At 34.7% G+C, this 17,516-nt stretch overlaps 1 protein-coding gene across 2 annotated transcripts in view; it reads left to right on the top strand.

The window, feature by feature from the left end:
* ATP8A1 (ATPase phospholipid transporting 8A1) overlaps positions 1–17,516 on the top strand; it is a 252,765-nt gene that overhangs the window by 143,817 nt on the left and 91,432 nt on the right. For both annotated transcript variants that reach the window (XM_031943440.1, XM_031943439.1), the window contains exon 24: positions 1,804–1,868. In XM_031943440.1, coding sequence (XP_031799300.1) covers positions 1,804–1,868 — 65 coding nt within the window. The remainder of the gene's footprint in view (positions 1–1,803; positions 1,869–17,516) is intronic.

The raw sequence follows: 17,516 nt of genomic DNA, 5'->3' as shown, positions 1-17,516 counted from the left end.
ACTATTTAATATATTTTCTTCCTTTCTCATCTCCACTTGCCATCACCCCTTCCATAATTTACACAGGAGCTAGTCAGCCACCTTCTCGTGCTTAGTTATTAATGACAAGATTGTTTGTGGCAATTCTGTACTACTTGTGATTGATTCTCATTTATGTGACTCCATTGTGTTTTGAGGGCAAGAGAAATATTTTTAAAAGATTGCTCTATTTTAATCCATATTTCAGAGAAATCTTTAATGTCACATTCTTCAATTTTTTTTTACAAAGAATCCTGCATAAAGAATAAATACTAATTAAAGGAAGAAAAGAAAACTAAATGATGAAAGAAGGCCTCGGTCTCTAGTAATACACTAACATTCAGGAAATCATAACTTTCTTTTTAAATGAAATCTGAAAGTGCTTTGAATATACTTGAGCCTCTAATCAATATCTAACCTCTGACTTCTCTGTAATTAAGTATGGCATTACATATTGATTTGAACAAATAACCTTTTCCAGAGGTGACTGCACCTTGGCAAATACATTCAGAAAGTATAAGATGACATTTTTAGAAGGCTAACATTGTACACCATACAAATGAGAATGATAAGTTTGTATTCCTTTGAAAAGTGAAAGCACCTGGCTCATGATACTCTGTAAACAAAAGATTCGCATAGATTCATAGTAACTAATATATTTGTATCCATAAAATTGATCAGAAATTGATTTCCAGCATTCTCAGAAATAAACCTAAAAAATGATATGTTTTTGTTTGATGATTAAAGATTATCATCAATAGTAAATAGAAAAAATAATTGCAATTAATTGAAAGGAAATGACTTAGACCACAAGAGTTAGAAAATACTATACTTGGAAAATGAAAATATACTATGTACTGTAATAAATATAACAGTATTATATATTTATATGCACATATAATGATGTAATATTAAGTACAACTATAATTAGGAAGAAATTAGAGCTATGTAGAGAAAAGTTTCAGTGGGGTTAAGCCCATAAGGAAAAGACAAGGATTTGTTCAGGATGTGCAGTTCCTTTAGGGAACCTTGTGTGTATAAAAAGTAAAATGGCGATTTCTGGAGATTTTTGTCATAATTATTATAAGAAAGTACAGTTGAAAATAATGAGAAAGCTTCCTTGAATGCCATCAGTGAAACTATAGTCTATATTTGTTTGAAAATCATTGTTTTCTCCTTTCCTTTTGACTGCTAAATCAAAATTACATTAGCCTGCCTTAATAAGATGGTTTAGTCAATTTTTTAAAGAGCTTACTGAATAGTCAACTTATTCCAAAGAGGCTATACTTAAAAAAAATAAGAAAACTAATCATCTGGTCCATCTCCAGCAATCCCAGCCAATCTGTACCTAAGTTATTTGATGGATGATTGTCTTGAGTATTTCCAGAAAAGACTCAGCGACTTCCCTTTGGTAATCTCCTTAGGAAGATAGCAACCGTTACGAGCAGGGAATGATCCTATGTCTAAGCTAAATCCTAACTTTAGCAATCGAAGCCCTTCTTTTCCCGACTCCCATCCACTGAAGGTGGAGAAAAGCTGACTACCACCTCTTGGATAAAATAGATTTTAAGACTATGACTTTACCAGCCCTCAGCCTTCTCACCTTCCCAGTAAAATGCCTGAGTTGCTCAGAGATTCTGAATCATTTTAATTTGTTTCCTTTGAACCTTAGGAATCATGTCAAAATCTCACTATAGTTGGATTTAGTTATAAAATTATGCCATCTGTTAGATATCAAGTATCATTACATCCCAGTCACCTAATCTGCAATGTTTTGGGTTATAGGGCATTCTTGCAAACTCTTGAAGAAGAACATGGGTATGATCGTCATAAATGAAGGGTCTCTGGATGTAAGTAAAAATTACAAATCCACCAATGTGATAGATAACCTTGCAAACTGTTTTGTTTTACTCTTAATCTAGGCTATCTGAATGGCTACAAAATATTTTCCTTTAGGAAGGGGAAAACTAGCTTATTACCCATTGCACTCCTTTAATGTAATGTACACTGTTTTGAACCTCAGTAATGTAAATGGATTCAATCTTTGCTTCTTTGACAGCCAAAAGAAATTGCTAGATGATTTGCTTAATGTTGTGCGACAGGAAAGCTGCATAATAAAAGCATTATGCCAGAGGGTTGCTGAGTGAACAGCACTAGTCGGTATCTATTAGGACAAAATACTATGGAATATTCTGTATCTGTTTCAGCTTTGAGTGCCAATATAGGGTTTGCTGTTTGTAAACGTTCATGAAATCAACTGAGAAGGAAAATGTATGTCTGCATTATTCCTTATTAATGATTTAACCCCCTCCCCAGCATTAACATTGTCCTATATGCTCTCACATATTTCTTTATACTGCCCTAGGTGTCTCATTCAGCCATGAAAATAAATATTAGCCCATGTTGTAATATTTATAAATACTAGCTCCAGACCAAACAGTGTGATTCCTAATTTAGTATTTGGCCCAGAGCTCAGGACAATGTTCTTCAACATTTCAGTGAAGAATGTTGTCCTAAGTTTTAAACCCACCCTGAATCTGAAACCTCAATATTTGGTCCAGAGCCAGTATTTATGAATACTAGCATGGGGGCTAATATTTATTTTCACAATTGAAATTTAAGCATTATAAAATAATATGTGAGAGAGTGGAGAGAAATTTGGTCATTTGGGAGAGGTTATGGGGAGAAAATGAAGGAAAGATGGAAATGTCTTATAAAGAATTATACCCCAGGAGATAGTCAAGTGATATGAACAGTTTTCATAAACAGCATTACCAGTTATCAGTAACTACTTAAAAACACACTCCAAATCATTAATAAGAGATATTAAAATTAAAACAACTCAGTCATTTTATCAGGTAGTCATCAAGTTCACAAATGGAAAAGGTCATTTTTCTAAGGGAACTATGGGTAGACATGCATAGTGTCAAAGAGCTGTGAGTTGTCCCAAAGTATTTTAGCTTTTCATAATGTAACATTGACATAATTTGAGCCAGTGATTATCCTCTGTTATTTTCTCCATTTTCAGTTGATTAGTCAATAATATACCATGCTAAATACTGGAGACAGAGCCAGGTGACATTCTACTGGAATTCTACTCCCATTAATCATCGGGTCTGATAACTTATCTACTTCTGAATTCATTATTTTCCTACCTACCCCTCCATCTTTTCCACAAGTACATTATGAAAGACTGTTAAATGCTTTGCTGAAATTAAGCATATCTCCTATATTCTCCTAATACCTTATCTATTCTGTTTCTTTAATATATCAATCTAGTATCACTTTTCAAAAAGGTAATATGGTTTATGTGGTATGATTTGTTCTCAGTAAGCTTATGCTATCTTTCAGTAATCATTGCTTTCCTTTCCATATATTTACAAATCAGTCATTTAAATCTAAATCAAATTTTCTAACCTACAGTAGGATAATTGCAATACTGTTTGCCCATTTCCAAGGCTGAAAGACTTTTTTTTTTTTTTTTTATTTAATAGCCTTTTATTTACAGGATATATACATGGGTAACTTTACAGCATTAACAATTGCCAAACCTCTTGTTCCAATTTTTCACCTCTTACCCCTCCCCAACCCCCTCCCCTAGATGGCAGGATGACCAGTAGATGTTAAATATATTAAAATATAACTTAGATACACAATAAGTATACATGACCAAAACATTATTTTGCTGTACAAAAAGAATCAGACTCTGAAATATTGTACAGTTAGCTTGTGAAGGAAATCAAAAATGCATGTGTATATAAATATAGGGATTGGGAATTCAATGTAATGGTTTTTAGTCATCTCCCAGAGTTCTTTTTCTGGGCATAGCTAGTTCAGTTCATTACTGCTCCATTAGAAATGATTTGGTTGATCTCGTTGCTGAGGATGGCCTGGTCCATCAGAACTGGTCATCATCTAGTATTGTTGTTGAAGTATATAATGATCTCCTGGTCCTGCTCATTTCACTCAGCATCAGTTCGTGTAAGTCTCTCCAGGCCTTTCTGAAATCATCCTGTTGGTCATTTCTTACAGAACAGTAATATTCCATAATTTTCATATACCACAATTTATTCAGCCATTCTCCAACTGATGGACATCCATTCAGTTTCCAGTTTCTAGCCACTACAAAAGGGCTGCCACAAACATTCGTGCACATACAGGTCCCTTTCCTTCTTTATAATCTCTTTGGGATATAATCCCAGTAGTAACACTGCTGGATCAAAGGGTATGCACAGTTTGATAACTTTTGAGCATAGTTCCAAACTACTCTCCAAAATGGTTGGATTCGTTCACAACTCCACCAACAATGCATCAATGTCCCAGTTTTCCGATCCCTCCAACAATCATCATTATTTTTTCCTGTCATCTTAGCCAATCTGACAGGTGTGTAGTGGTATCTTAGAGTTGTCTTAATTTGCATTTCTCTGATTAATAATGACTTGGAGCATCTTTTCATATGACTAGAAATAGTTTCAATTTCTTCATCTGAGAATTGTCTGTTCATATCCTTTGACCATTTTTCAATTGGAGAATGGCTTGATTTTTTATAAATTAGAGTTAATTCTCTATATATTTTGGAAATGAGGCCTTTATCAGAACCTTTGACTGTAAAAATATTTTCCCAGTTTATTGCTTCCCTTCTAATCTTGTCTGCATTAGTTTTGTTTGTGCAAAAACTTTTCAGTTTGGTATAATCGAAATTTTCTATTTTGTGATCAGTAATGATCTCTAGTTCTGCTTTGGTCATAAAGACCTTCCCCTTCCACAGGTCTGAGAGGTAAACTATCCTATGTTCCTCTAATTTATTAATAATTTCATTCTTTATGCCTAGGTCATGAATCCATTTTGACCTTATCTTGGTGTACGGCGTTAAGTATGGATCAATGCCTAGTTTCTGCCATATTAGTTTCCAATTTTCCCAGCAATTTTTATCAAACAGTAAGTTCTTATCCCAAAAGCTGGGATCTGGCTGAAAGACTTCTAACATATTCACTGCACTTGGAGCATCTTTTTAGCCCCCATTAGGCTCCTTGATTGTTCCTTGTTCTCCAAAAGAACCAGAATGCCATCACTCTGTAGAGTCACATTAGTGGGTCCAGCTGTGGCTGATGAGACTGATATGAGCTCGGAGTGCTCTGCTCCAGGTTGGACACAAATAGTCCCTATGAACATTTCAGGGGCTTCTCTAAATTTGTGCATCTCGTGTTTCTTCTGGTGACTTAATTTCGGCTTTGCTCATAGAGCACCTTCTCTGATAAGGATACCACTCTAAGTGGTCCTAAGCCATGTCAGTAAATCAATTCTAAGATTCTTAAGAGAGACCTTGAGTATCTTTGTATTGCTTTTTCTGACCACCCTGTGCCTCTTGTCCACTCCTTATTGTTACAAAGATAAAATGATATAATTTCTTTTGTCTCATAGTTTGTAGTCTATTTCATACAAATATATTTGAAGGAAATTCAAGCTAGAGAAAATAAACAAGTCAGGAAGAGCATCAGGGAAATAGGGGAACAGATCAAAGAACATTTCACAGAGAAAGATGGGACCTAAACTGAACTTTGAAGAAAGTCAGGGATTCTGAAAGGAGATGTACATCTTGGGCAGAGGTAGAAGGTAGAATTTAGGGAAATACTTCATGAACATGAGAAAAAGGAATAATAGGAAATAGTTACCTAGGTTGAAGTTGGAGGGAATGGAGATGGTGGAAAAATATCAGGCTGAGAAGTTTGTATGTCCTGGAGGCAGTAAGAAGCCAAGGAAGGTGTTGGAGGAGGGGGGTGATGTGGTCAGACCTTTCATTTCAAAGCTCTCTGACAGTTTCCAATATTATGGACTCTGGAGGACTGTGAGATGTAGTTGATCTGGCCCATTAGTTTACAGAAAGCAGCCAGGTGCCCTCATATCTGCTTTTCATTTAGCTTTCATTTACAATTCCTCTCTCCCATTTTAGCTCTCTTTCTTAGTCATAAGTGCTAGGATAAAACTTTGGTCTCTGTTTATCATAAAGCTACTGGAATTTTTTGATCAGGGAATTGCCGTGTTCAGAGTCTTGTTAGAAAGAGATTAATCAGAGTACAGTGTGAGGATGCTTTGGAATAAAGAGGGAAGACCAGGGAGAAAACTATCGTCATTTTCTACACTAGAGAATATTGTGAGTGGTGAGGTGGTAGTGGGGATCAAAATGTGAGAGAGAATTAGAATCAGCAAACTTTGATGGATTGAATATAGGAAGACGAGAAGGGGACTGAGAGAGTGTCTGAGTTTGAATGTCAAGAATTGATGACATTCTGATGAAAAAGGCATTTCATCATTTCCTATTTGTAAAATCTGTCAATAATAGGAGTTACATATGGTATAAAAATGGATGTGCTTGAAAAAAAATCAAAGCAAATCATCTCAAATTTAAATAATGAAAAGAAAAATTATTTTTGCAGATGAGTTCAGTTTTGCTTGTTTAGGCTATTTTATAAATTATTTAGGGTATAATATTTTTTCCAACTACTTCTACATGAAGAATGTTCATGAATCTTTGACATAGCAAACAACACCAGTAGACTCTAGAGAGGGAAACTCTAGGTAAAGAAGCAGGTGCTAAACTATGGCTTTCCAATCCATCTGGACAGCTTCAAGATACAAACCCTTAGTGCTTCATCTCATAGGAATTAGTCTAAATCCCTCAGCCTGGCATTCAAGGCCTTTTACAAACTAGCACCACTATTTAATATTTCTAGCTATGTCCTCCCTGACACAGATGTTGTGTATCAGCCAGAGTCAAATATGACCTATTTTTTCATGACCTAAATTCATACTTTTGCCTCTATGGAATGCTCTTCCCTATCCTCTCCACCAATCTCTCCCATCCACGTCTCCATAAAATTCCCTTTCACATTGACCAACACTCATCTCTTTCTCCGAGTTCCTGTGACTCATAAGAGTCTGAAAAAAAATTAGTTTGGTCATTCTTTACACACATGTTAATATTAGACTTGTTACCCCAACTACACCATAGACCTCTAAAGGGCAAGTGTCATGCCAGGTATCTTTTAGATCCCTGGTGTGAGGAGCAGGACTGAGCCCCGAGGATTTAAAGGAAAAATCCACTACTTTTAACATGATAGTTTCTATCTGCTTTCAATTAAAAATAGGAATAGGAGATAGAGATCAAACTGGAGATTTCATTAGTCCCAGAAGCTCCTAGATAAAGAAAGTCCTTATTCCACTACAAACTGGCAACATCTTCACAACTTAAAGTTATGGTTTTCTTGAGCACTGAGAGAGGTTGCAGGATTTAAATACCAATTTTCCTTATTCTACCCACTGTGTCACATTGACATTCACACTAAAGAGATATTTTTGAAAAGTTTGACATGTCAGGTAAGCACTATAACAGATTCAAGAAAGAACAGCCAAACAAACATTGAAATTTGTGACAATTGTTTCTCTCTCCAAGTATGACTTTCTACTTTAGTCTTCCAGGAGAGTAATTCAAAATTTACAAACATTGAGACTTTAAATCAAAGTAACTAATTTTTCTATCTGCTTCCTCTGAAGGAAACATGAATAGAAATACCAAGAACACATATATTTTCAAACTTCTCATGATTTGGGATACTTTGTGATGATTATACCTTTCATATAAAATAATACCTTTCTTTAATTTTTAAATATAATTATAGATCCTTTTTAAAATTTTGATAGTAACCTATCCTGTCTGAATTTCCAAAACTGAAATGATGGGCAATCTTCTACCCCCTATAAGGGGCAAGAACAGAAACCCAGGCAAGCGCTGTGGATGAACAGTTGCTTTCATTTGTTCAATCTTAGGCTGCCATGGATTCCAGCCCCCACTATTTGAGGAAGGGTTTTCTTCCAGGGAGTTAAGTGGTGACTTTACAAAGCTCACTGTTTGGGGTCAGGCGCACAGTGGTACACTCATTTGTTTCTCAGCAGGAAGGGAAACATCACTTTGCATAGATTCGTCAGATCTCATATCATAAAATCCATGGCTGAAATTTCAAGCAGGTTGCTAGACTTGTTAGGATTCCGATCGCTGAGGCATTTGTCTTCGTTACTGTGGCAAAAAGAAAGCATCCTGTCTGTTCAGGTTTTACTGAAATAATCATAATGTAAGATGAATTCTATTAACACATGGTTAGAATAATTGACATGTAAGTAATTTATTGCTTTGAGAGTATGACAGAAAATAATTAATGCTTTCCTATACTAATAAACAACAAAACAAAATTAATTTTTCCCATAAGTGAAATGTATAGGACAACTCAGATACTATAAGGTGAAATCCTATCGTTTACATTTTAAATATTATGTCAGCAATTAGAAAAAAAATACACTCCCAATGATCTGAAGTTGTTTGATATAATGATAATATGTATGACTTAGGTATATGGTAATGACCTTTCATCATTATTTTTCTAAGTTAACAGAGTTTTGTAAATTCTGATTATACTTCCCATAAATGGTACTTAATTCCTCTGAAATGTTTTCTGTAAAATCGCTTTGTACTTAATCACAAAATTAAAAGACTGAATGTTTCTCTAAGTGATAAACTTTAAAAGAAGAGGAAGAAATCCTATTTAGAATTCTTTCCGTTTTAAAAATAAAGTATTTCATATGTGCAGCTGTGGAGTAAGACCAAAAGAAAAAAATGTCCATATGTTTGTTAAAATATTGCTAATTATTCAATTTTCAAGTCCAAATTAGCACAGAAATCAGAAATACTTATGTATGGTTTTACAATCCATTTGTATGCTTATATTTGAACATGAGTTTTAGTAGGGGAGTTCACAAAATTATGAACAAAATAATCATATTCCTGCCAGCTTCAGTCAGTTGACAAGTTGTTCTCCTTCCCTTCCCTTTCCCCCCATTCCAGTTATAGAATGGGCAGTATTATCTCTGGAGCAGACAGGGCTTTCACTGGCCCCTGCAATATTCTGGTGAAGCTATCTATGTCCCTCTTCTCATAATTTTTTTTTTATCATTGGGGAGAAATGTTAAATTTCATTGAGTAGTTCATCAAAATAAAGGTATAATTTATTCTTCCATATAGAAGTTCATGAATCTACTGAAATCTCTTTTCTTGGGGGTCCATGGTTAAAACCATTATTCTAAATGGATACGAAGCTTTCTTTTTTCTTCTGATAGCTTCCTTGCTCATTTCTATGTTTGGCTTTAATAGTTCTATTTTAAAAGGAAGACCTAGTCTCTTCTTGCAGTTTCTATTGGGTCCTGAACAGAAATGTTGACAATAGCAACAAAAGAATTTCTTTCCGCTTTCTTGTGATTTTTTTTTTTTTTTTTTGCCTCCTTGCTGACATGAATAATACGATGACAAATTATGGCTTTTGTGAAAATAACAAGGATTGCCTATGCATATTTTCACATCATTGATATTCTTATTGTGGCTTGGTGGATTGTGAGTGATTTTTTTTTTCACAATTCCTCATTTTGAGGGCAGGAATCACTGACATGGAGCCGTAAGACAAATTTCGTGAGAAGCACAGCATGATATAGTGGGGAAAGAACTGGGCATCCAATTAGAAGAAGCCCCACCCTTGATACTTGCTAGCAGTGTGACCATAATAATAAAGTCACTTCATTTTTCTGAGTCCTCATCCATTAATTGGAGTTACTAATAAATTTTTAAAAATTCACATTTAGAGAGTACTTTATTTAATTGCTTAATACTTTACTACCTAGCTCAAAATGTTGTGAAGGTAACATAAACTTTAAAGTCCTATTTAAATGTTAATTGCCCTAAATGCCTGAAAACTGCAAAGATGAGAGAAATCATAGAATAATGGGCAGAGAACTTGCCCCTACACCAGGTTCATCCCATCTGATACATCCTGGCTTTGTGACTCTCAGGGCTTTAGACCAGTTTTTAATTTTTTTTACCCACAACCCCTTTCTACCTGAGAAATATTTATACAATTCTGTATATATATATATATATATATATATATATATATGTAAAATAAGTATACAGATCAAACATTAAGAAATTTATCTTAAAATATTTCTTAGACATACATATAATTTTGCCATTTATTAAAGATGGAAGCTGGTTTGCATAGTAACAAAATGAATGTGCTTGTTTATTTTTACATCAAGAAGAATATTTGATACCTTTTACTCTTGCCTAATTTTCCTCACCAGCATTTAGTTATACAACCCCATATAAGGTCATAAACCATAGTTTAAAAAAGCTTTTAATCTAGGCAGTGCTCTTAGGACTATGGGGAAAAAAAATGCCTACTTGCATTGAAGAGGGAATTTCCTTACCTGAGAGTCCTCTATATCAAAGAAATCACAAGTCCAGTCACCCTCCCTAACCCATGTAAAGATGGGGAATGACAATCCCTTAATCCCAATTCTACTGTACAAAATGACATCTGTATCTAAATCTCCCCTTCATAACAGGCCACATAGTTCACACCATTAGCATGATTCCTCTCATCTGTAAAGTTAAGTGTTTCCAGATTTTTTAACTTTTCTTCATATAATAGTTTTAGGTCTCCTCAGTTACATAGGGACGATTATCTGGACATGTTCCAACTCAGAAGTGTTCCTTTTACAATCTAAAGTCCAGAGTGAAACAGGTCTCCTGATCTGGCCTTGCCAATGAAAAACAAAATGAGACTATTAACTTCCCTTTTTTGGAAATATATTTCTATTGATATAACCCAAGATTATTCATTTGGGGATCATTCTTAGAACTCATCCCCTTCCTATTGCAGTTTCAAATGCTTCTTCTAAGCTAATCATTCCACAAATATATAAAATTTATCAAATTTGAATTTAAATAGCAATTTAAGAATTCATTGTTCTGAACTCTCTTTAATCTACATGGCAACACAATGAGAAGAGATTTTCTTTCTTAAGAGCACAAGATCTCTTTCAAGAAGAGCTAAGATTATACAATGATAAGGGTTATAACTATCATATTCTCTCTGTCCCTAATATCATAAACAGCTTTGATGCTTCCTGTACTGATGACAGGGCCAATCTGCCCCAAGAAGTTTGCCCATTATGAAGCTGGGTTTATTTTATTTAAGATTCTTTTCAGAGGAAACTATTACCTTTGCTTTGAATGAACTGTTAAGTTTACAAAAGCTTGGGCTCCTCTGAGATCATGGCCTAGACTAGAATGTTGTCACTTTTTCAATTACAAAGGGCATAAATACAACAGGTATTATATTATTCAAAATTTCAGTTTCCATTGAGGGAATCCTAGTTTGCAAACCTGGGGTCATCATTAATTCTTCTCACTTCTTTACCTTTATACAATCATTTGTTAAGTCTCATAGATTAAGCCCTCACCTTTTTTAAATTCATTTGGCCACTACTTAGTTCAGGCCTTCATATGCTCATATGCCTATAAGTAATAAATTGTCTAACTCATGATCCTGTGAGTACTTAGGTTCCTTCACCATATTATCTCACCTATGGTGTCCTTACAAAACATTCGTTGAATGAAATAATTTTAATTTCATTAACCTAAACTAATAGCTATCATATGTTGATAGCTGTATTTACCCTTCTGTTTTTATAGTCTGGGATGCTTTCCAAGCAAATAATATGCTCATATCAACTTATTTTCTAGAAATACTTTTAATATCTCTCTTTTATTGGACAGTGATCTAAGGTGATTTGTAGGGTGTGACATCATTGTTTGCATCTTGAGTTCCTCTGCTTTCCAGAATATGTTATTTCATTCCTTTCTGCAGTTTCCTGTGATTTAATAATGTATTTCTTGCCCTTTTTATTTGAAAATCTTTCTCTTGATTGCTTGTAGATTTTATTGTTTGCCATTGGAATTTTTCAATTTCACTGCTATGTGTGTTGGAATTTGCAACATGGGATTTGGGATTTTTTTAGAGTTTGGGTTTTTTTTTGCTTCTTCTATGATCCCACTATGAATTCTTTCAACTTGTACTTTGTTTTCTATATTCTAAAGATCTGGGCAGTTTTCTTATATGTTTAGATTGTTGTTGGTTTTATTTGCAAAGTTCTTCTGAGAAACCTACAATGCTTAAATTTTCTCTGTGCAGCTGTTTTCAATATCAGTATGTTTTGTTTTTATAGAGATCATGGGTCTCAGGCAGCTAGGAGATGCAGTGGATAGAATACTGGATCTGGAATTAGATAGAATTGAATTCAAATCCAACCTTAGCCATTTAGTAGCTGTATGATCCTAGGCAAATCATTTAATCACTATCTGCCTCGGTTTCTTCAACTGGAAAATGAGTATAATAATAATAATACCAATCTTACAAAAGGTAAAATGTTATTATTTATCATATTATTTATTATTTTTACATATAGTAGGTACTATCTATCTATATATACATATGTGTCTGTATGTGGGTACTTATTCTTTTCCTTTTCTCTTTCAATAGCTTTTTGCTTCTGTTTCTCCAAATTGCCCTTCACTTCAGTATATACATTGTGTGTCTATATATATATATGTGTGTGTGTGTGTGTGTGTGTTTTATACATATGTATGGATATACATTACATATAATATATATGTGTTATATGTGTGTTTTTATACATATATGTGTATTTTTTCAGTCATCAGTTTTCTCTTTCATTTATTTGGAGAGACTCACTTCCATAGATTCAAGTTTTTCTATTCTGTTATACATGTCATTAATTCTGCTTTCATGATTCTTATTTCTCCCTTGAACCATTTGGGAACATCATGTTGTTGTTCCAAGCTGTTGGGGAGAAATTCTCTGCCTCATCAGATACTGCTTCACTTTCCTTTGTCTTAGAATATTTACTCTAGAGATGTTTGAATTTGATTAGATGTTTGATGGCCATCTTCCCTTCTGCTTTTAATATCTCCCCAGTGAATTTATTTTTTCATCCTTATGGCTTTTCACTGAGATTTCTTCCTCCTGTGATCTTTGATTTTTTTTTTTCTATTACCCCATTTCATATTTTCTGATTCCTGCCATGTTGTTGATGGCAGATTCCTGAAAAAATGCTGGACCTTAAATTGTCTCCAACCTTCCTCATGGATTGGTCCATTCACATTTTATGGGCCTCAGATCCTGACCCATGTGATTTCTAAGGGATCAGAACCAGCCTCAGCCAGAGACTAAATATCCTTTCCTCCGTGCCTTTTGTAACCACACACATACTCTAGCAGAGGAACCATGTCTCACTTTGCTCTGTCATTTAGTTCTGGCCACGTGATTTTGTAGGGAGTTGCTACTTCCATTTTCCAGTATCTCCTCTCCCTTAAAAGGGATTAGAAAGGGTTCGAGTCTACTGTTTTTGCCGAAAGTCTGGGAGGGAGGACAGGGACCCAATGTATTGAGACTGCAGCAACAGTAAGAAAATTTTGAACATCTAAGTCTTTAGCATGTAGAAGTTCCAACAGTCTTCAAGGATCTCAAGAAAAACGGTTCTCGAGAATTCTTGTTTTCATCTACTAATCATGTAGATCCACTATCAATGTCTCTACTTTCTACCTTCTGCTCATCTCATCTGCAGTTGAAATCTCCCTTTCTTAGCCAGAGAGCTTTGTATGTCAAAGCTGTATCTCTCACTAATGTCCCTTGCCACCCTATCATGACAAATAAAACCTTTTTTAACCACTATTTAATGAGTCCACACAAACTGTGTGTAGCAAATGTTCCTGCTCAGTAAGTGAATTTGTGGCCCTAAACCAACTTCAGTTTGTTATATTGCTTTTTTCTCCTCCCTTAATAAACACAATTCTCCTTCTGGAACAAAGAAATTCCCTTTATCTGAATTTGATACCACCAGAACCATGTATGAAATAAAATGCTATCCCTCTGCATGAGTCTGCTCAGAATATAATTGTGAAGTTGTCATCTACACCCTATGAAGCTCAATACGTATGTATTATTCAGTCAAGTTTAACTGTCTGGGGAACCAGCCACTGCTGAATGACTTCTGAATAGAATCCAGAATAAGCAAGTTATTGACTTGATTCCAGAAAGAAAAATTGGGCTACTTGAGGTTTTGTTTTGATATGCCCCTTAAGTCTCTTACTATAAATTTTATGCTGCTTTGAAAAGTCATTTCGGCATGTTTAAAACACTGCATTTTCTTCACTAGAGTTACTGACGGTTTGCTACTATGGATTTTTCTCTTTTTACAAGCAAAATGGTGTAGGTTCTCATGCATTGAAAATTTTACTTAAGACCTTATTTTAGCTTCCAGGGTGCTTGAGGTATCAACCCCAGGAGCAAAAGCGCTTTTTAAAAAATACTTTTTGTGAGAACAAAATTAAATGTGACATTTTCTTTGGAGCTGAAATTACCAAAAAAAAAAAAAAAAAAAAAAAAAAAAGGTGATGTGTTGTTTTTTTCAGATATAAAAGTCTGGTTAGCCATTTGTGTTGGTAGGAAGAGTGTTAAAATTGCTTGTATATTGTTTGGCACATAAGTTACTAAAAGTAGACCTCAGGGAGGAATGCCAACTTTGCTACAATGGAAAGAAACGGATTAGAAAAAAATTAATGTTATAAAAGAATGAAAACAATATATCACAAATCATATGTTCCCATTCTTTACTGATTTAAGGCTGTGTCAACATTATAACAAAACAATTGATTGAAAAATATTGAAGTCATACTTTAATCCTTCAGTACTTCAAGTTTATTAACAGGAGTGTTTGTTTCCCTTGTGCCTTTAGCAATCCCAATATACCCAAATAATTTACCGTGGGGGACCAAGCCCCCCAGTTAGTTTGTGCAATGTTGCAGAGGCTGCTGGTAGCCCTGTGATAGAGCACTGGGTTTGGGGTCAGCAAACCTGTGTCCAGCTTAGCCTCTGACACTTAGTAGCTGTGTGACCTTGAGCAAGTGGTTGATCTCTGTCCACTCCAGTCTCCTCAAATCTAAAGTGATGATAGTAATAGCACTTTCTGTCATAAGGATCAAATGAGATATTTGTTAAGTGCTTTGTAAAAACCTTAGGGAAAAAACTAGGCCCCCAGATATTATATAAATATATATAATTATATATTATATAAATTATATAAATGTTCATTCCCTTGGCCTTTCCTACTAGTATTAAATCCTTAACACCTCCATACTCACCAGTAGTCTTGTGGCACAGAAGAAATTTATAAGAAAAATAAGTACCTCAATGGTAAATTTTGGAGTCCCCTGTACTTACGAGTTTTGAAGTAGTTCCTTAAGAAGAATCTTAAGCTGTAATTATTTTACACGTTAACTAGGTAGTTCATGATTATATGTTTGGATAATGGTCAACATGACTGTTAGTCAAGGTGGCTTTTCTGTCAGTAATCAAAGGCAAATGAGGAGTTGATAACAAGGAAATAAGCTTGAGTTTAGATTTATTTACCACTCTAAACTTGCAGGGATTTCTTATTTCATAGAATTGCAGAAGTTTAGAGTTAGGAGGGACTTCAGCAACCATCGAGCCTAGCCCATGTCCCCAAAAGGATTTCATTTGTGGCAAAATCCAAAAATGACCATCCAGCCTTTGTTTTGATTAAAGACTTCCAACAAAAGGGAGGATACAGCTCCCTGAGGCAGTCTGTTCCACTTTTGGACAATTCTGATGATTAGGATTCTTTTCCTTTTATGAAGTCTAAATTTGCTTTTGTGACTCTTGCCATCAAATGGAATAAATATAATCCTTCTGCCAAGTACTTGGGGACTCCTAAATTTCCTTGCCTTATAAAACCTTCTCAATTTCTTCTACCAGTCTTCTTATGGGCAGACTTTGAGGCCCTTAAATATTCTGGTTGCTATCCTATGGAAATTCTACAACCTATAACATCCTTCTTAAACTGTGGTACCCAGAACAAAATACAATACTCCAGATTTAGTCTGACCAGAATATAATATAAAAAGGATGATTGTTTTCTTATTCCAAGAAGCTGTCTGTCTTAATATCATGTAATTACATTATCCTATTTGGTGGAAGCTAAAATAAGGTCTTAAGCTATTATAGTTGCTTATACCACTAACTATTGGACCTTACAATCCACCAAAACCTCAGGGTTTTTTTCCCCAGACAAATTACTATCCAGCTTTTCCCAACTTGTGAAGTAAAATGTTTTAACTCAAATATAAGACTTCACATCTATTCTTAATAAATTTCAGCTTATTTAAATTGGCTCCATGTTTAATATGTTATTATTTTGGGGGTTCATTTCTTCCTTCATCCAAATGCACACACACTAGTCTCTTGTCCCAAATTTCTCCATTTTAAGGTCCTATTGCTGAATCAATGAATGCCAATTCTTGCAATATTGAGAAATGAGGCAAGGATTGGGGGAAGAAAATGAGTGTTTCTTACAGAGTTTGCTACTTTGGAGTGCTTTTGGGCTACCTCAGGCAAAGAGAAGCCTAATTTTCCCCTTAAGCCTCTCTACCACACACATAACTAAAAAGAGTTGATTATTGCAACTGGATGATGTTGATGGGATACTAAGGATGAAATATGATGGCAGTCTCTGCAGTAGGATAGGAGGGAAATCTTGAGTGGATTCCAAAAGAGGCAGCCCATGGGCAGATAATGGGTTCTGTCTCAACTTGGAGGCTAGCAGGATATGGATTGAATGCATGAAGGCTTTGGCATTCTTCATTTTTATAACATAAGTATTTTGTTGGACTTCTTTCTTTCTCATATGGCTTCACCTATAATTGCTCAACTTCTGACACAAAATTCCTCTTGAAGAGTTGTAATTGTTGTTGGTGAATCTGTGGGGACTAGAGAAAATACGTAGTGTTCTCTCTTATTGCTTAAGTGACCAAATCCATCATGGTATCATTCGCAGACCCTATTTTCTTCTGTTTGTCAGTTCAGTTCTGCATGTCCTTTATTTTCACAATATTTCAAAGAAGAGATCATTGAAGATGGCTCAGTAATCCCATCTGCCAATTCTCTCGGTGACTTGCCATATAGTTGTGAGTTGAATGCAAGGTCAGCTAAATACTTTACTTAAAATATTAGATTAGATTAGAATACTATCTCCTTAAACACATTTGATGTTAATTCTAGACATATTTGTTTCCTTCTTCGATTACAAAGGTTAATATTCTTAGTAGAGAAACCAAACAAAAACTAATTAGGTAATTCCACCTCCTCTCTTTGATCAATTATCATCATTCTGTCATCCATATTCTAAGGAGCTGTACTTTCCCCTACTTTTTTCCCAATATAACTAAAAAAAAATTAGGCACTTTATTTTCATTAGATATCCTAGTCTAAAAATACTGTAGAAATACTACAATACAGTCAATACTGTGTTATCAATTTGAATTAATATTCCATAATCTACCTTTCCTTCTACATATCTTTCATATATATATATCGTTTTAAAATCTAAATTGGAGTTCTCTGTGACAATTGTATCATCCTTTCAGACTTCTGTTTTTCTTCTTCATAAAGTTGTTGTTATGTTGTTATGTTGCAAGTTATGTTGCAAGAATTCCATTCTTGAAACCTGCTCATATCTCT

Source organism: Sarcophilus harrisii, chromosome 6 (assembly GCF_902635505.1).
Source record: "Sarcophilus harrisii chromosome 6, mSarHar1.11, whole genome shotgun sequence".
NCBI lineage: Eukaryota > Metazoa > Chordata > Mammalia > Dasyuromorphia > Dasyuridae > Sarcophilus > Sarcophilus harrisii.
This window is presented reverse-complemented; position numbering and strand designations above follow the sequence as displayed.